This window comes from Oncorhynchus keta, chromosome 28, assembly GCF_023373465.1.
Source record: "Oncorhynchus keta strain PuntledgeMale-10-30-2019 chromosome 28, Oket_V2, whole genome shotgun sequence".
Classification (NCBI taxonomy): domain Eukaryota; kingdom Metazoa; phylum Chordata; class Actinopteri; order Salmoniformes; family Salmonidae; genus Oncorhynchus; species Oncorhynchus keta.
This window is the reverse complement of record NC_068448.1, coordinates 44241764-44262873: the sequence shown is the minus strand read 5'-3', so window position 1 is coordinate 44262873 and position 21110 is coordinate 44241764. Positions and strand designations below refer to the sequence as shown.

The 21110-nt window shown below is 45.1% G+C and overlaps 1 protein-coding gene across 2 annotated transcripts in view; it reads left to right on the top strand.

Moving 5' to 3' along the window:
- The first annotated feature begins 7228 nt into the window (after positions 1-7228).
- The window catches only part of LOC118361130 (cadherin-7-like), a 116176-nt gene continuing 102294 nt past the window's right edge, over positions 7229-21110 (top strand). For both annotated transcript variants that reach the window (XM_052483126.1, XM_052483125.1), the window contains exon 1: positions 7229-7318. In XM_052483126.1, coding sequence (XP_052339086.1) covers positions 7229-7318 — 90 coding nt within the window. The remainder of the gene's footprint in view (positions 7319-21110) is intronic.

Below are 21110 nucleotides of genomic sequence, written 5' to 3'. Positions count from 1 at the left end.
ATAACACCTGCACAGGATCGGTACAACTGAACATCACACCTGCGGAACAGGTACAGGATGGCAACAACAACTGCCCGAGTTACACCAGGAATGTACAATCCCTCCATCAGTGCTCAGACTGTCCGCAAAAGGCTGAGAGAGGCTGGACTGAGGACTTGTAGGCCTGTTGTAAATGCAGGTCCTCACCAGACATCACCGGCAACAACGTCACCTATGGGCACAAACCCACTGTCGCTGGACCAGACAGGACTGGCAAAAAGTGCTCTTCACTGACGAGTTGCAGTTTTGTTTCACCAGGGGTGATGGTCGGATTCGCGTTTATCATTGATGAAATCAGCGTTACACCGAGACCTGTACTCTGGAGCGGGATTGATTTGGTGCAGGAGGGTCCATCATGATATGGGACGGTGTGTCACAGCATCATCTGACTGAGCTTGTTGTCATTGCAGGCAATCTCAACGCTGTGCATTACAGGGAAGATATCCTCCTCCCTCATGGGGTACCCTTCCTGCAGGCTCATCCTGACATGACCCTCCAGCATGACAATGCCACCAGCCATACTGCTCACTCTGTGAGTGATTTCCTGCAAGACAGGAATGTCAGTGTTCTGCCATGGTCAGCAAAGAGCCCGGATCTCAATCCCATTGAGCACGTCTGGGACCTGTTGGAACGGAGGGTGAGGGCGAGGGCCATTCCCCCGAGAAATGTCTGGGAACTTGCAGGTGCCTTGGTGGAAGAGTGGGGTAACATCTCACATCAAAAAATCTGGTGCAGTCCATGAGGAGGAGATGAACTGCAGTACTTAATGCAGCTGGTGGCCGCACCAGATACTGACTGTTACTGTTTTGATATTGACCCCCCCTTTGTTCAGAGACACATTATTTCATTTCTGTTAGGCACAGGTCTGTGGAACTTGTTCAGTTTATGTCTCAGTTGTTGAAACTTGTGTTCATACAACAAATTTACACATGTTAAGTTTGCTGAAAATAAACGCAATTATGTCCATTGGCCAAGGCACCTGCCAATAGTATACGTGGACGAGAGAAAAGGAAAGGTCAGGGAGGAAATAGATGTACGTGCCATAAAGACTTTAGGATTCTGTTTCTTAAGAGCTTGCTTTCAGTTTTAGCAGTTCTCTTGGGTATTTTGGTGGGTTTTCTTCTGACTGACTTGATTTGGGAAGTCAAGCGATATCTGGTCATTCACGTGTATTCCATTCTACACTGGTGAATTAACTTTTTTGACTTTTGAGTGTTTTCAAGCTGTCATTCAATTCTATTATAGTATTTTGTGGCTAAGCCTGCTCAGCTCTCAACTAGATAACAAATCAAATGAAACTTTATTTGTCATATGCGCCCAATACAACCTTACTGTGAAATGCTTACTTACAAGCCCTTAACCAACAATGCAGTTCAAGAAAGAGTAAGAAAATATTTACCAAATAAACTAAAGTAAAAAATAATAAGAAGTAACACAATAAAACACAATAAAATCCACGCTTGGATTGCGTCCTACCTGACAGGTCGCTCCTACCAGGTGGCGTGGCGAGAATCTGTCTCCTCACCACGCGCTCTCACCACTGGTGTCCCCCAGGGCTCTGTTCTAGGCCCTCTCCTATTCTCGCTATACACCAAGTCACTTGGCTCTGTCATAACTTCACATGGTCTCTCCTATCATTGCTATGCAGACGACACACAATTAATCTTCTCCTTTCCCCCTTCTGATGACCAGGTGGAGAATCGCATCTCTGCATGTCTGGCAGACATATCAGTGTGGATGACGGATCACCACCTCAAGCTGAACCTCGGCAAGACGGAGCTCCTCTTCCTCCCGGGGAAGGACTGCCCGTTCCATGATCTCGCCATCACGGTTGACAACTCCATTGTGTCCTCCTCCCAGAGCGCTAAGAACCTTGGCGTGATCCTGGACAACACCCTGTCGTTCTCAACTAACATCAAGGCGGTGTTCCGTTCCTGTAGGTTCATGCTCTACAACATCCGCAGAGTACGACCCTGCCTCACACAGGAAGCGGCGCAGGTCCTAATCCAGGCACTTGTCATCTCCCGTCTTGATTACTGCAACTCGCTGTTGGCTGGGCTCCCTGCCTGTGCCATTAAACCCCTACAACTCATCCAGAATGCCGCAGCCCGTCTGGTGTTCAACCTTCCCAAGTTCTCTCACGTCACCCCGCTCCTCCGCTCTCTCCACTGGCTTCCAGTTGAAGCTCGCATCCGCTACAAGACCATGGTGCTTGCCTACGGAGCTGTGAGGGGAACGGCACCTCAGTACCTCCAGGCTCTGATCAGGCCCTACACCCAAACAAGGGCACTGCGTTCATCCACCTCTGGCCTGCTCGCCTCCCTACCACTGAGGAAGTACAGTTCCCGCTCAGCCCAGTTAAAACTGTTCGCTGCTCTGGCTCCCCAATGGTGGAACACACTCCCTCACGACGCCAGGACAGCGGAGTCAATCACCACCTTCCGGAGACACCTGAAACCCCACCTCTTTAAGGAATACCTAGGATAGGATAAAGTAATCATTCTCACCCCCCCCCCCTCCTTAAAAGATTTAGATGCACTATTGTAAAGTGGCTGTTCCACTGGATGTCATAAGGTGAATGCACCAATTTGTAAGTCGCTCTGGATAAGAGCGTCTGCTAAATGACTTAAATGTAAATGTAAATGTAATAAAATAACAGTAATGAGTCTATATACAGGGGGTACCCATACGGAGTCAATGTGTGGGGGGTACAGGATAGTAGAGTTAATTTGTAAATGTAGGTAGGGGTAAAGTGACTTATGCATAGATAATAAAAAGTGAGTAGCAGCAGTGTGAAAACAAATGGGGGGGTGTCAATGTAAATAGTCCGTGTAGCTATTTGATTAATTGTTCAGCAGTCTTGTGGCTTGGGGGTAGAAGCAGTTAAGGAGCCTTCTGGTCCTAGACTTGGCACTCGGGTACCGCTTGCTGTGCGGTAGCAGAGATGAATTGAGTCTATGAATTGAGTGATTGGAGCAGTCTTTGACAATTTTTGGGGTTTTCCTCTGACACCGCCTAGTGTATAGGGCCTGGATGGGAGGATGGTGCAGCTGTAGAACTTTTTGAGGTTCTGGGGACCCATGCCAAATCTTTTCAGTCTCATGAGGGGGAAAGGTGCTGTCGTGCCCTCTTCACAACTGTCTTGGTGTGTTTGGACCATGATAGTTTGTTGGTGATGTGGACATCAAGGAACTTGAAACTCTCGACCCACGGCGCGCCTTTTCCTGTAGTTCAGGATCAGCTTGCTGATCAACCGCTGTTGTGTCATCAGCAAACTTAATGATGGTGCTGTGTTTGACCACACAGTCGTGGGTGAACAGGGAGTACAGGGGGCTGAAGAAATTTGGCTTGTCACCTAAAACCCCCACATACTTTTACAGATGCACAATTGAGAGCATCCTGTCGGGCTGTATCACTGCCTGGTACGGCAACTGAATCGCCCACAACTGCAAGGCTCTCCAGGGGGTGTGCGGTCTGCACAACGCATCACTGGGGGCAAACTTCCCGCCCTCCAGGACAGCAACAGCACCTGATGTCACAGGAAGGCCAAAAACGTCATCAAAGACAACAAACACCCGAGCCACTGCCTGTTTACACGTCTACCATCCAGAAGGTGAGGTTGGTGTGAAAACATGTGCATCAAAGCTGGGGCAGAGAGACTGAAAAACAGACTCTATCTCAAGGATATCAGACTGTTAAACAGCCATCACTAACACAGAGAGTCTGCTGCCTACATATGGACTTCAAATCATTGGCCACTTTAATGTACATAGTCTTATTTAATTATTTTACTTAGATTTGTGTGTATTAGGTAGTTGTTGTGGAATTCTTAGATATTGCTGCACTGTCGGAACTAGAAGCACAATCATTTCACTACACTCACAATAACATCTTCTAACCATGTGTATGTGACCAATACAATTTGATTTGATTTTGACTAAGCACGCACCCCAGAGGGGCCCTAGTGTTGAGGATCAAGCGTGGCAGACGTGTTGTGGCCTACCCTTACCACCTGGGGCCAGGAAGTCCAGGATCCAGTTGCAGAGGGAAATGTTTAGTCCAAGGGTCCTTAGCTTAGTGATGAGCTTTGTGGGCAATGTGGTGTTGAACACTGAGCTGTAGTCAATGAACAGCATTCTCCCATAGATGTCCCTTTTATCCAGGTGGGAGAGGGCAGAGTGGAGTGCAGATCTGTTGCCGTGGTATGCGAATTGGTGTGGGTCAAGGGTATCCGGGATGATGCTATTGATGTGAGCCATGACCAGCCTTTCATAGCACTTCATGGCTGCTGACTTGAGTGCTACAGGGCGGTAATCATTTAGGCAGGTTACCTTCTCTTCCTTGGGCACAGGGACTATGGTGGTCTGCTTGAAACATGTAGGTATTACAGACTCGGTCAGTGAGAGGTTGAAAATGTTTGTGATGACAATTGCCAAGTGCGTGCATGCATTAAGTACACATCCTGATAATCCATCTGGCCCAGTTACTTTGTGAATGTTGACCTTGCTCACATCGGCTACCAAGAGCATTATCACACAGTCGTACAGAACAGCTGGTGCTCTCATGCATGCTTCAATGTTGCTTTCCTGGAAGCGAGCATAAAAGGCATTTAGCCTGTCTGGTAGGCTCGCGTCACTTGGCAGCTCATGCCTGGGTTTCCCTTTGTAGTCCGTAATAATTTTCAAGCTCTGCCACATTCAACAAGCGTAAGAGTAGTAGTAGGAGTTGTAGTAGGACTGAATCTTAGTCCTGTATTAACACTTTGCTTGTTTGATGGTTCGTCTGAGGGAGTAGTGGGTTTTCTGATAAGCATTCAGATGAGTGTCCCGCTCCTTGAAAGCGGCAGCTCTAGTCTTTAGCTTGATGCGGATGTTGCCTGTAATTCATGGCTTCTGGTTGGGATATGTACGTATGGCCACTGTGGGGACGTCGTCGTCGATGCACTTATTGATGAAGCCTGATGACTGAGGTGGTATACTCCTCAATGCCATTGGATGAATCCCGGAACATATTCCAGTCTGTGCTAGCAAAACAGTCCTGTAGCGTAGCATCTGCGTCATCTGACCACTTCTGTATTGAGCGAGTCACTGGTACTCCTGCTTAAGTTTTTGCTTGTAAACAGGAACCAGGAGGACAGAATTATGGTCAGATTTTCTAAATGGAAGGCGAGGGAGAGCTATGTATGTGTCTCTGTGTGTTTACTGAAGGTGGTCTAGAGTTTTTTCCCCTCTGGTTGCACATGTGACATGCTGGTCAAAATGACGTAAAACGGATTTAGGTTTGCCTGCATTAAAGTCCCTAGGCCATTAGAAGCGCCACTTTCGGATGAGCATTTTCTTGCTTCTGGCCTTATACAGCTGGTTGAATGTGGTCTTAGTACCAGCATCGGTTTGTGGCGGTAATTAGACGGCTGCGAATAATATGGTTGAGAACTCTCTTGGTAGATAGTGTGGTCTACAGCTTATCATAAGGTACTCTGGCTCAGGCGAGCAATACCTCAAGAAATAGACACAAATAGACACACACCCCACCACTCGTCTTACCAGACGTAGCTTCTCTGTCCTGCTGATGCATGGAAAATCCTGCTAGCTCTATATTATCCATGTCGTTGTTTAGCCACGTGTCGGTGAATCTTAAGATATTACAGTTTTTATTGTCCTGTTGATAGGATAGTCTTGATGATATATCATCCATCCAATGATTGCTCGTTGGCCAATAGAAGGTATGGTAATGGAGGTTTACTCACTCGCCTACGAATTCTCATAACGCAGACCGACCTCTGCTCCCTTTTTCTCTTTTCTTCACGCAAATGATGGGGATTTTGGCCCTTTCCCGAGAAAGCAGCATATCCTTCGCGTCGGACTAAAGTGATGAAGTCACAGTCACAGTATGCTTCTTAGTTAATAATTCTCCAAAGGTGGTGTCACTGAGATAAGGAGTGATGAAGGCCTCGACAACAGTTGGTCATAAGTCTATTTCACTACTTCCACTAGTTCCTAATTGACTTGGTTGTTGGTAGTCATTCCCATGCAGCAGCATGATGGTGGCTCAGTGGCTCAGGCAGAGATCCCATTGCATGTTCTTATGCGGCGCTCCGCATTCCTCACACACACAAACAGACTGCTGGGTGTAGAGGTCAGAACTGGAGCCAGTCTGTCACATTGCTCACAGTTGGGGGCTTGCCACACAGATCATGTGCCTTGTTACCGTCAGGTGGAGAGCCATAGCGCTATTACTTTGTGCTCTTATACAAAGATAAAAACCTTGGAAAAGGTAAAGCCCCAGTAATGAGAATTCAATATGAAAGAAGGCTGAACGACACTTAATTGTTATTCCGACCACCCATTATTGTTTCCCTGAACGTAGAAATTGCTTTGCTTGTGTACATTGAAAAAACAGGTCATTTTGCCTCATTCATATTTTTATTAACATTTGACCTCACTCAATTTGTTTTTATCGTATTGGGAATGCAGGTTATTATGTAGAACTATATGGGCCCCTGCAGGACGTTATGTTGATTGTATTTACCATATTTTCATTTTTGGTCAATTTCTTTAACAGTGGTTGGAAAATGTCGTTATCATTGCTGTCTAATGTGATTGCGGGCACCGAGCTAATTTTGCTGACAACATTTTCTTTTTTTCTCTCTCTCTGTCTCTCTCTCTCATCCCTTTGTTCTGATAGGTGCCAATTACTCTACCTCTGTGGTGAAGAAGCAAGCTTGCCTGTCACTATTGACCCCCCTCTATCCACCTTCAATGTCAAATCTCTGTCACCAAAGTGGAGAGAATTACCAAGGCTTTTGTATACAATCACGACCAAGGAACAGCAGCACTAGTCCTATACAGGGAGCTTGACTTTTTCCTTTTTCTACAATCAAAGCTCTCTTCTTCAAGGTTATATCCTCTTTGTCTTTTTTATTTTTTGGAAAACATTGGGTCAAGAGGACAGTGGGAAGCAGGCCCTAAGGATTTTTGCATTTTCTCCTCCACTGTGTGATTTTATTCTCTCCTGTGCTTGGTGCTTGTTGGAGGGGGCATAAATGAGGTGGTGTGGTTCAGGAAGCTTGGGGAGAGCAGGAACTCTCCTTGCTCTGCTGCTTCCCCTCTGGGAGCTGGGCTGCTGGGGGTTGATCTCCACCTCTGGGGGGCAGAACCAGGCGCAGCACACTACTGTAGGCCCCTGGGAGATGCTTCGCAGGCACAAACGCAGCTGGGTATGGAACCAGTTTTTTGTCCTGGAGGAGTACACAGGCGAAGAACCTCTTTATGTTGGCAAGGTAAGTGTTTGTATGTTGTCAAGGTAAGTGTTTGGACTTAATGTGTGTTTATATACACGTGTGGATGAAAAACAAGCAAAAGCTGGTGTTTAACTTCACCATATTTTCAGATAACATATTACAAGATTTAAACACTCTGATCACATGTACAATATGTAAAGGAAATTCACACTAACTGCTTATTTGTTTCATTAAACACATCCATAAATATGTTTCTGTATTTTTTGTCTTTTGTTAGTCATTTCATTTCTTTATTTGTACAGTCCTGACATTTAAAAGTTGGAATGAGAGCCAAAAGGTCAATCTGGGTTACTGATTTGAACCTTTGGTTGGAGAATTTCGCCTTCCTTACACCTGGTATTAGGGCTGGGTGATATGGCAGAAAATCAATATCACAGTATTTTTACAAAATGTTACTGTATGACGGTATTTGACGGTATTTTATGTTCTGAATAATACAAATTCTAAATTTGCTTTATGAGTTGTGCGTGACCTTAGGGTGGCAACAAATTATTCTAAGTGATTTCAATGGGTCTTTGTCCATTCTTATTGTTTTATACTGTTAAATTCAACTTCAACCAAAAATAATTTATTGCACTGTCATCAGTTTCTGCATTTCCTGCACTATATATATGAGGTCCCACAGTTGGGAGTGCATGTCAGAGCAAAAACCAAGCCATGAGGTCAAAGGAATTGTCTGTAGAGCTCCGATACAGGATTGTGTCGAGGCAAAGGTCTGGGGAAAGGTATCAAAACATGTCTGCAGCATTGGAAGTCCCTAAGAACACAGTGGCCTCCATCATTCTTAAAAATGGATGAAGTTTGGAACCATCAAGACTCTTCCTAAAGCTGGCTGCCCGGTCAAAAGGAGCTATCGGGGAGAAGGGACTTGGTCACGGAGGTGATCAAGAACCCGAGGGTCACTCTGACAGAGCTCTAGAGTTCCTCTGTGGAGATGGGAGAACCTTCTAGAAGGACAACCATCTCTGCAGCACTCCACCAATCAGGCTTTCATGGTAGAGTGGCCAAACAGAAGCCACTCATCAGTAAAAGGCACATGACAGCACACTTGGAGACCACGAGAAACAAGATTCTCTGGTTTGATAAAAAAAGATTGAACTCTTTGGCCTGAATGCCAAGCCTCACATCTGGAATAAACCTGGCACCATCCCTTCGGTGAAGCATGGTGGTGGCAGCGACTGGGAGACGTATGTGGCAGGGTCTACAGAAAATCACGGATTACAAAATGAAAACCAGCCCCGTCACAGATATCGACATCTTGCTCCCTTACAAATTAAAAGACTTCTTTGCGAGCTTTGAGGACAATACAGCGCCACTCACACGGCCCGCTACCAAAGATTTTGGGCTCTCCTTCCCCGTGGCCAACGTGAGTAAAACATTGAAACGTGTTAACCCTCGCGAGGCATCCCTAGCCGGGTCATCAGAGCATGCGTAGACTAGCTGGCTGGTCTATTAACAGACATATTCAATCAATCCCTATCCCAGTCTGCTGTCCCCACATGCTTCAAGTTGGCCACCATTGTTCCTGTTCCCAAGAAAGCTAAGGTAACTGAAATAAATGACTATCATCATGAAGTGCTTTGAGAGACTAGTCACCATATCACCCCCACCCTACTTGACACCCTAGACTCACACCAATTTGCTTACCGCTGCAATAGTTCCACAGACGATGAAATCGCCATCACACTGCACATTGCTCTATCTCATCTGGACAAGAGGAATTCCTACGTAAGAATGCTGTTCATTGACTAAAGCTCAGCATACAACACCATAGTACCCTCTAAACTCATCATTAAGCTTGAGACCCTGGGTCTCGACCCCGCCATGTGCAACTGGGTCCTGGACTTTCTGACAGCTCAGCCCCCAGGTGTTGAAGGTAGGAAACAACTGCTCTGATCCTAGAAACTGGGGCCTCACAAGGGTGCGTTCTCACAAACTGAAATGGTCCACCCACACAGAGAGCATGGTGAAGAAGGCACAAAAGCACAGTAGGCTGAGGAAATGTGGCTTGTCACCTAAAACCCTCACAAACTTTTACAGATGCAAAATCGAGAGCATCTTGTTGGGCTGTATCACCGCCTGTTACGGCAACTACACCACTTTCAAGGCTGTCCAGAGGGTAGTGCGGTCTGCACAACTCATCAATGGGGGTAAACTTCCTGCCTTCCAGGAAACCTACAGCACCCGATGTCACAGGAAGTCCAAAAAGATCATAAAAGACAACGACCACCTGAGCCACTGCCTGTTCACCCCGCTATCATGCAGAAGTCGAGGTCAGTACAGGTGCATCAATGCTGGGACCAAGACACTGAAAAACAACTTCTATCTCAAGTTCATTTTTTATTAATTTTTTTATTATACCTTTACTTTACAGTGACGGCCTAAGAACAGTGTTTTAACTGCCTTTTTAACAAATTTTTACATTGTCAGCTCGGGGATCCGTCCTAGCAACCTTTGGGTTACTGGCCCAACGCTATAACCACTAGGCTACCTACCATCAGACTGTTAAACAGCCTAGAGACAACAACATAGAGAGGCTGCTTCCAACATACAGTCAAATCTCTGGCCACTTTAATAAATGGATTTAATAAAGGAATCACGTGTCACTTTAAAGAAAGCCACTTTAATAATGTTTACATTATTATCTTATCTTATCATTATTATTATTATCATCTCATCTACATTACTATCTCATATGTACAGTATATACTGTATTCTATACTATCTACTGCATCTTGCATGGCCGTCACTCATCCATATATTTATATGTATGTATTCTTATTCATCCCTTTACATTTGTGTGTATAAGGTAGTAGTTGTGAGTTTGTTAGATATTACTGCACTGTCGGAACTAGAAGCACAAGCATTTTGCTACACTCACATTAACAGCTGCTAACCATGTGTATGTGACCAATAAAATTTGATTTGACTAGTCAGGATCGAGAGAAAGATGAACAGAGAAAAGTCATTGTTAAAAATCTGCTCCAGAGCACTCAGGACCTCAGACTAGGGTGAAGGTTTACCTTCCAACAGGAGAACAACCCTAAGCACACAGCCAAGACAATGCAGGAGTGGCTTCAGGACAAGTCTCTGAATGTCCTTGAGTGGCCCAGCCAGAGTCCGGACTTGAAACCTTTCGAACATCTCTGGAGTGACCTGCAAATAACCTGGTAGAGCTTGAGAGGGTCTGCCAGAGAAGATTGGGAGAAACTCCCTAAATACAGGTGTGTCATGTAGTGTTATACCCAAGAAGACACAATGCTAGGTCTGTGCCTTTTCAGCCCTCTAGTTGGCCTCTTGTTGGCCTTCCAAACGAAGTTAATGCAGACTCCCTATTGCGTGGTTATCCATAAAGCTCTACAACACCAAGGCTCTCAAGTTGCTTCAGGAAGATGGCTGACAAAAATACTAAGATAGAAGCAAATGTAAGGAATTATAACTTCATAAAGAATCATGCAAAAAAATATACAGTGGAGAGGAATATATTATGTAATGTAGAGAAACTATTATGCATATTTTTTGGTCATAAAGTTTAATTTACAAAAATCTATATTTTAAAAGATACCTGACTAGATAACATTAGTCAATTCCCTATACACGTAGCTTCCTATATTGGCGTATATACAGCTCTGGAAAAAATTAAGAGACCACTGGAAAATTATCAGTTCCTCTGGTTTTAGGTGCGTGTTCGGGTAAAATGAACATTTCTGTTTTATTCTATAAACTGCTGATAACATTTCTCCCAAATTCAAAATAAAAACATTGTCATTTGGAGCATTTATTTGCAGAAAACTGGTCAAAATAACAAAAAAAGCAGTGATGCAGTGATGAAAAGAAAATAAGTTCATACTCATTTTTAAACAAACAATACTAATATTTTAACTTAGGAAGAGTTCAGAAATCAATATTTGGAGGAATAACCCTGATTTTCAATCATGCTCTCCACCAGTCTTTCACATTGATGCTGCGTGACTTTATGCCACTACTGGCACAAAAATTCAAGCAGCTCGACTTTATTTGATGGCTTGTGACCATCCATCTTCCTCTTGATCACATTCCAAAGGTTTTCAATGGGGTTCAGGTCTGGAGATTCAGCTGGCAATGACAGGGTCTTGATCTGGTGGTCCTCCATCCACACCTTGAGTGACCTGGCTGTGTGGCATGGAACATTATCCTGCTGGAAAAACCAATCCTCAGAGTTGGGGAACATTGTCAGAGCAGAAGGAAGCATGTTTTCTTCCAGTACAACCTTGTACATGGCTTGATTCATGCGTCCTTCACAAATCTGCCCGATTCTAGCCTTGCTGAAGCACTCCCAGCTCATCACCGATCCTCCACCAAATTTCACAGTGGGTGCGAGACATGGAGAGGTCTACAAGCCAAAGTGTGTCGCACCCACTGTGAAGTTTGGTGGAGGATCGGTGATGATCTGGGGGTGCTTCAGTAAGGCTGGAATCGGGCAGATTTGTATACTATGGATGTGTACCTATGTAGCCGATCTGTGTAAGGACCCTAAAACGTTTTGTATAAATATTTGTTCCGAACAGTGGTTTTAATTGTTCTAGCTAAAATGCGTACATAGGTAATGACTGAGTTAAGGAAATGTGACTATTACATGTGAAACTGCTATTAAATGAACGTTCTGATTCAGTAACCTACAGTCAGGGGATGGCTACATTACGGGCACATTGTTGTTCTGCGGTTTTCATTTGTTGCTCATATGGTAAGTACGCATTTGTAGCATGAGAAATATAACAAAAAGCTTTTACTACTGCCAGTACAGGCATTGTATAAATACAATGCCTGTAGTTAACAAATTGTGTGGTTTAACAAACCAGTTGTCAGTTTCTAATGTGCTTGAGTGATGTAGATCTCTCCCTTATCACTAGTTGCTCTGTTTTCGAGTGCCACTCCCCCACCGAGGTATTGGGATTGAGTCACTGTCTCCATATTGATGTACGCGTGCACTCATGTATCAGTCTGTATGTGAATTGACAAAATTAATGACTGCAATTATGCCAAAATAATGTAGTGTGATTTCATCATCATATTGAACTCTTCTGTGCCCGCAATTCTTGAGTAAGAACATCTATACACTTATAGGCTGTTAGTTATTACACAGTAAGTCACTCTTAATAATGATCTATACTGAGTAAATAGTGCCACTGTGCCAGCCATGGATAGCCATAATTTGACATCTGTTTGCAAACAATCTGACAGACCCCCTAGTGGGATCCGGACATTTTTCTAAGCAGAAACAGTATGATATATCATATAATGAGAGGGAAATGGGAAGTCATCACTTTGGCCTGGCTGATTCTGCCACCACTGCATCTGCAGCCCTGCTTGGCTTTAATGCCTGGGATAAGTGCACTGTCCTGGAGTAACCTGCAGTCACAGCAAGCCGGTGAAAACATACATTAAAGACACTCAAAACTACACAGTGTCAACTACAAATTGGTGACACGCATATTTAAGCAAGTGGGAATGGCGTCATCGGAGTAGCGCTTACACTTAACAGACGCTCGGCGGGTAAACATTACGTCAGTGTGTGGTGATTATCGTTTTGTACACAGGTTGATTGAGTGACAAAATATTTGCAAGTACCAGTGTGGAGTTTGGGCTGAATTATTTATCTAAGTAGGCATGCGATTCAGTATCAATTTTATGCCTAATTAGTTGTCAACTTTCATGTCTAAGCGTTAGATTTTGTGTCTTGGGTGCACTTCCCTGAATGTATACAGAACTCATATTTTTTTAAGCCATTTTACAAACTTTGAAAATATACCCTGTGTTATACTGACGTTGTTGATGAGAGCCTACCACGGCAGTGTCCTCTGTTCCCTAAGGTCTGTTTCAGTGGCTGTTTCAGTGGCTACAGTGCTTTTCCCATCAACCCTCAGGGCAGGTGCTTGCTCACATCAAATGGATTGTCATAGTGCACAACCTTGTGCTGCACAACCTTGTGCTGCAACTCACTTATTTATCTCACTTATCTTTTTGCTTCAGAAAGCCTGAATAACCATTCAAATAATGGATAAACTTCCTTCCCTTTCTTCCCTTAATGGCTGCTTTCAGGGCAGTATTATGCATGCTTTTTCCTGCCAAAGACACAACTACGGGCACAACTATAGAAGCAGGAGATTGTAAAACATCTGTGGATGAGCAGCTGGAAAGTTGAGCTTAAAGTAGGCTTGGACTGAGTTCACAACTAAGCAAAGTACACAATTTTGTATTAACTCTATCAACAGGTAGTCTGTAACTTCAAAACAAATGGATCTGCAGCTTGGGTTTTACTGATCACCACCAGTTGCAAGATGCTTTCCACCCTTTAGTTCTTAGATGAAGCATTCCTAATCTAGTGGCAAACATACTCTGCAATAAGCCGATAACGACAGTCATTACATTTTGAAGAATTCATACACACACACACACACACACACACACACACACACACACACACACACACACACACACACACACACACACACACACACACACACACACACACACACACACACACCTGTCTAAGAAATCAGCTCCCTCATTGGCATTCTGTTAGAGGTTCCCTTTCAAATGTATTAGCGTCCTACAGCCCGGCGTAACTATTTTGTTGTGATTATTTTGGCCTTTATCCCCCAGAAAATACATGAAATGTATCTGCTATCATTTCTTATGATCAACAAATACTTTTGAAAATCAGATCAGCAGTTAACTTTTTATGGCTGCAGGGGCAGTATTGAGTAGCTTGGATGAAAGGTGCCCATATCAAACAGCCTGCTCCTCAGTCATAGTTGCTCATATTTGCATATTATTATTAGTATTGGATAGAAAACACTCTGACGTTTCTAAAACTGTTTGAATGATGTATGTGAGTATAATAGAACTCATATTGGCAGGCAAAATCCAGAGTTGTAATCTGAGCTTGTATGTATTCACCAGAGTCCCCAATGAAATCCCCTTAAGATATTTAATGATGTTGCACTGCCTAGGGGTTCCCATCAACCATCAATAGAAATTATAATGAGGCTTTTATGTTGTTGTGGGAGTGAATGACAGCAGCATATATCAGTTTCCCATCAAGCTGCCATTTTGTGATCGCACTTTTTCCTCATGGTATTCACTTGCGTTCCATGGCTCACGTCGACAAGAAGGAATACTCTGTTTGGAACTTTATTGAAGCTATATGTTAAAAACATCCTAATGATTGATTCTGTACTTAGTTTGAAATGTTTCTTCAACCGGTATTATCACTTTTTGAAGTTTCTGTCCGATGACCAGAATTAGCGTTTGGATATGTATACCAAACGCGCTAACAAAAGAAGGTATTTGGACATAAATAACAGACATTTTCGAACAAAACAAACATTTATTGTGGACCTGGGATTCTTGGAGTGCTTTCTGATGTAGATCATCAAGGGTAAGGGAATATTTATCATGTAATTTCTTGTTTATGTTGACGCCATCTTTGCGGCTGTGGTGTTTTTACTTTTGAACGCCGTCTCAGATTATTGCATGCATTTCTTTTTCCATAATTAATAAAAAAAATCTGACACAGCGGTTGCATTAAGGAGAGGTATATCTATAATTCCATGTGTATGACTATATTATCATCTACATTTATGATGAGCATTTCTGTTGAATGATGTGGCTATGCAAAATCACTTGATGTTTTTGGAACTAGTGAATCTAACGCGCCAATGTAAACTCAGATCTTTTTAATAGAAATATGAACTTTATCAAACAAAACATGCATGTATTGTGTAACATGAAATCCTATGAGTGTCATCTGATGAAGATAATTCAAGGTTAGTGATTAATTTTATCTTTATTTCTGTTTTTTGTGAATGCTATATTTGGCTGAAAAATGGCTGTGCTTATTGTGGTTTGGTGGAGATAACATCTGTTTCTTTTAACATGTCTTTCGGGCAAGACACCCTGCATGGCTATCCAACTTGATGGATTCACTATTCTCAGAGCGGACAGGTAATTGGATCCAGATAAATCCAGGTGGGGAGGGTATGTCTCTTCATCAACAACAGATGGTGTGCAGTAGGTCTTGACCTATTGTTCACTCATTTTCGAATACCTGATGGTCAAATGCCAACCCTTCTACCTCCCGAGAATGTTTTCATCTGTTATCGTGACTGCTGTATATGTTCCACCTCAGGACAACACATAACAAGCTGACACTTAGCTATGTGGCTATAAAAAAGCAGGAAACCATGCACCCGGAAACTGCTTTCCTTGCTGCCAGCGATTTTAATTCCGCGTCACTAAGATAGACGTTGTTCCCACAGTAAAGGTTCGCTGCTTCCCCAATCAAAAGCCCTGGATTAGTAACAAGGAACACGTTAAACTAAAGAACAGAGCTATTGCACACATGTCTATCACAGCCAACCTCAAGGCCACGGCTGAGGACACAAACAAGTAAAATAAGTCCCGCAACAACCTCCGGAGAGCCATCAAACATGCAAAAGGAAAATATAGGAACAAGGTGGAATCCTATTACACTGGCTCCGATGCTCAATGCACGTGTTCTCAGAGCATGTGCAGACCAGCTGGCGGTCATTTTCAACCTCTTCTTGCCCCAGTCTGTAATCCCCATGTCTCAAGCTGACTACCATCATTCCTGTTCCCAAGAACTCTAAGGCTACCTGCCACAATGTCAATAAAGTGCTTTGAAAGGCTGGTCATGGCACATATCACCTCCATCATCCCAGACACCTTAGACCAGGGATCTCCAACATTTTCTAGCCTGATGCTACTCTTAAAATATGAAAGATGTCAGAGTTACACACTCTAGCTTTCTTCTTCTCTCCCCTGCAACTCTTCCCTAGGCCCTTAGTGTACAAGAGAAAGTAGTAGACTATGTTTTCTGTAGTATACATGGTAAAATAATTTCATTTTCTCCATTTTATTTCTCCCGGTTTTAGATTTTTGGGGGTTTTTCACCCTCAAAATTACAATTGTTCATAGACAAACAACGGAATAGGATGTTCTAAGTCTAAGTCCCATTAATAGCGCATCTGTCCCTAATTTCTCATCTAGTGTGACATATAATGTGCCGGTTGAGCTTTGGCTCTTTACTGCTGCTGCTAATTTTATGTAAAAGTGTGCAAATAACAAATAAAAGATTAAAATGATGTACTTTACATACATCAGCCATGTAAGCCTAATTTGCATTTAACATTTAATTAAGAAGATATTGGGGAAAGTATGTATTTTTTACCCACAAGACAGATATCACATCAACTGACTACTTGTGATAGGCATTCCTAGTCTTTTCTGTGAGCCGGAATATTTGGCTCCGTTCACCTAAAAGAGATGTTTATTTGGCTCCCAAATGGCTCTTTGTTCAGTGATGCTTAGAAATTGACCTAAAACTATGAAAATGATGTCAATCTCTATTTTAAATCCTAAAATGTTGCCTACCATTGTCAGATTATGAAATGTGAGTTCAAATAATTTTTTTATCTTAAAAAGCAGTGTGGACCAGAATGATGCTCTCTCCTCATTTCTCCTCATCTTCAGATAATGTTTTTTAAAATAATTTATCTGCAGATAATCGCTGTGTGGAGCTCAAAAGTAAAAGTGTGCAAATCATGGAGCAGAAAGAACAGCTCTTTCACCTATGTGATTCGCTTCCCGATGATTACCAAAGGTAGCCCTTCAGAAAGAGCCGCCCATTCGCGAATGACCTATCACTACTGGCTACACACTGAGTGATAGACAAATGCCCACACCACACAGACAGAAAGGAGCAATATTGCTGGATTGGCAGATATTGTGTTAAGTTTGCCTTTTTAAGCCAATAGTGGCTAACCAGGGTTAAATAGTAGCTGTGAGCTTGCGGTGTCTGATACTTGAGATATTTGTTTATGACAGTTTGCACATGTAAATATCACGTACTTTCAGAATAATTTGTCGAGGTACTCATAGGTCTACCTGTTGGAGACCCCTTCCCTAGATCCACTCCAATTTGCATATCACACCAACAGTTATAGAGATGATGCAATCTCAATTACACTCCACACTGCCCTCTCCCACCTGGACAAGAGGAATACCTATGAGAATGCTGTTCAACGACCACAGCTCAGCGTTCAACACCATAGTGTCATCCAAGCTCAGGAACCTGGGACTGAACACCTCCCTCTGCAACTGGATCCTGGACATTCTGACAGGCTGACCCCAGGTGGTGATAGTCGGCAACAACACCTCGGCCACGCTGACGCTCAACACGGGGACCCCAGGGATGTGGGCTAAGCCGCCTCCTGTACTCGGTGCATCAAGGCTCAGATAAACAGACTCTGAAACAGCTTCTATCCACTGGCCACAAGACTGTTTAAAGGCTAACAAATACTGCTCTCCCTCTCCCACAGACTATCCACACTAACTCTATGCCCATCCACAGATCTCTAACCATTCAGACATAAACCAAGCTGCCACTAAAATTATTATTGATTAGATTCATTTTTATTACCTCATTATTGTAACAGCGTTCTTCTATCTCCTCCTCTGACGAAGAGGTAGAATAAGGATCTGACCAAAATGCAGCGTGGTGGTTACTCATGTTCTTTAATGAAGAATAGACGATACATGAAATAACTATATATATATATACAAAACAACAAACGGAACGTGAAAACCTATACAGCCTGTCTGGTGACAACTAACACAGAGACAGGAACAATCACCCACGAAAACACTCACAGAATATGGCTGCCTGAATATGGTTCCCAATCAGAGACAACGAGAATCACCTGACTCTGATTGAGAACCGCCTCAGGCAGCCATAGACTACGTCGACACCCCACAAAACCCCAAGACAAAAAAACACACCACAATAACCCATGTCACACCCTGGCCTGACCGAATATATAAAGAAAACACAAAATACTAAGACCAAGGCGTGACAGAACCTCAAAACCATAGGGAGGGTCCGGGTGGGCGTCTGTCCATGGTGGCGACTCCGGCTCGGGACGTGGACCCCACTCCATAAATGTCATAGTTCCTCCCCCTCGCGTCCTGGGATAATCCACCCTCGCCGCCGACCATGGCCTAATAGTCCTCACCCAGAACCCCACTGGACTGAGGGGCAGCTCATGAATGAGGGACAGCTCGGGACTGAGGGGCAGCTCGGGACTGAGGCAGCTCGGGACTGAGGGGAAGCTCGGGACTGAGGGGAAGCTCGGGACTGAGGGACTGAGGGGAAGCTCGGGACTGAGGGGCAGCTCGGGACTGAGGGGAAGCCCGGGACTGAGGGGAAGCTCGGGACTGAGGGGAAGCCCGGGACTGAGGGGAAGCCCAGTACTGAGAGGAAGCCCAGTACTGAGAGGAAGCTCAGGCAGGTAGTTGGCTCCGGCAGATCCTGGCTGGCTGGCGGATCTGGAAGAGTCTGGTTGACTGGCAGATCTGGAAGAGTCTGGTTGACTGGCAGATCTGGAAGAGTCTGGTTGACTGGCAGATCTGGAAGAGTCTGGTTGACTGGCAGATCTGGAAGAATCTGGTTGACTGGCAGATCTGGAAGATCATGGCTGACTGGCGGATCTAGCTGCTCTGGCTGCTCCATGCAGACTGGCAGCTCTGGCTGCTCCATGTAGACTGGCAGCTCTATGCAGACTGGCAGCTCCATGCAGACTGGAAGCTCTGGCTGCTCTATGCAGACTGACAGCTCTGGCTGCTCCATGCAGACTGGCAGCTCTGGCTGCTCCATGCAGACTGGCAGCTCTGGCTGCTCCATGCAGACTGGCAGCTCTGGCTGCTCCATGCAGACTGGCAGCTCTGGCTGCTCCATGCAGACTGGCAGCTCTGGCTGCTCCATGCAGACTGACAGCTCTGGCTGCTCCATGCAGACTGACAGCTCTGGCTGCTCCATGCAGACTGGCAGCTCTGGGTGTTCAATGCAGTCTGACAGCTCAGGCTGCTCCATGCAGACTGGCAGCTCAGGCTGCGTTGAACAGGCAGGAGACTCCGGCAGCGCTGGAGAGAAGGAAGGCTCTGGCTGCGCTAAACAGGCGGGAGACTCCGGCAGCGCTGGATAGGAGAAAGGCCCCGCCATGCTGTAGAGGAGGAAGGCTCTGGAAGCGCTGAACAGGCGGGAGACTCCGGCAGCACTGGAGAGGCGAGGCGCACTGTAGGCCTGATGTGTGGTGCTGGCACAGGTGGAACTGAATAGAGAACACGCACAGGAAGCCTGGTGCGGGGAGCTGCCACCGGAGGACTGGTGTGTGAAGGTGGCACTGGATAGACCGGACCGTGCAGGCGCACTGGAGCTCTTGAGCACCGAGCCTGCCCAACCTTACCTGGCTCGATGCCCACTCTAGCCCGGCCAATACGAAGAGCTGGTATGTACCGCACCGAGCAATGCACCCGCACTGGAGACACTGTGCGCTCCATAGCATAACACGGTGCCTGCCCGGTCTCTCTAGCCCCCCGGTAAGCACAGGGAGTTTGCGCAGGTCTCCTACCTGGCATAGCCATACTCCCTGTAAGCCACCCCCCAATACATTTTTGGGGCTGACTCTCAGGCTTCCATCCGCGTCGCCGTGCTGCCTCCTCATAGCGCCTCTCCGCGTTCCCCGCCTCCAGTTCTTGGAGGCGGCGATATTCTCCAGGCTGAGCCCAAGGTCCTTCACCATCCAGTTCGTCCTCCCATGTCCAGTCCCTCTCTCGTTGCACCTTGGTGCGGCTACACTCCCCTGGTTTAGCCCAGGGTCCTCTCCCGTCGAGGATTTCCTCCCAAGTCCAGCAATTCTTGTCGCGCTGCTCCTGCTGCCGCTGTTGCCTGTTACCACGTTGCTTGGTCCATTTGTGGTGGGTGATTCTGTAACGGCGTTCTTCTATCTCCTCCTCTGACGAAGAGGTAGAATAAGGATTGGACCAAATTCAGCGTGGTGGTTACTCATGTTCTTTAATGAAGAATAGACGATACATGAAATAACTATATATATACAAAACAACAAACGGAACGTGAAAACCTATACAGCCTGTTTTTTATTTTTTTTAAATAAAAAATTATTTATTATCTTCAATACCATTCATTCTTTACAACTCATAATTTTCATACATACTCAAATAATGGTATTTTAATTAAACTAATTTAACTAAACATAAACCCCAAACAAAACCTCAGGGGAGCATCTTCCCTCCCCTCGTCACCCTACAAAATACCTTTCCCTATCTCCCCATCCCTAATCTATCCCCTTACAAATCTAAATGACACCCAGCCCGAAATCCCCCTTCCACCTCTCCCGAGCAGCATACTGCCCCCACTTACTCTCCTCCCTCTTCATCCTCCCCCTCCACCCTCCTCACTATCCCTTCCACCCCCCAATCTCTCCCCGTCTTCACCATGTTCTGCCTGGCTTCCCACAGCCCCCGTTTAAAGAGACTCATGAGAAGCCAGAGCAGAAACCTGTCCCTATCCGTCCCTCTCGCTCTCCCTACACCTCTCTCTAACCTGGCCCACGTCAATACAAAATCCCCCCTTACCAAACCTAACAACACCCGTGCCCTAGCCCATACTACTCCGGCAAAGACACAGTCCCAAAAGACATGGCACACAGTCTCCTCCCTGCCACAAGAGGATCTTGGACAGGTGGGGGATTGCACCAAACTATACCGGTACATGATGGAACGTACCGGCAAGCACTTATGGAGGCTCAACCAATTCAGGTCCTTGGCCACATGACCAAAGTGCCACGGCAGCTGTTCCGCCCGAGGACCCGTGTTAGACCACACCATTACGCTTCTCACCTGATACGAGAAA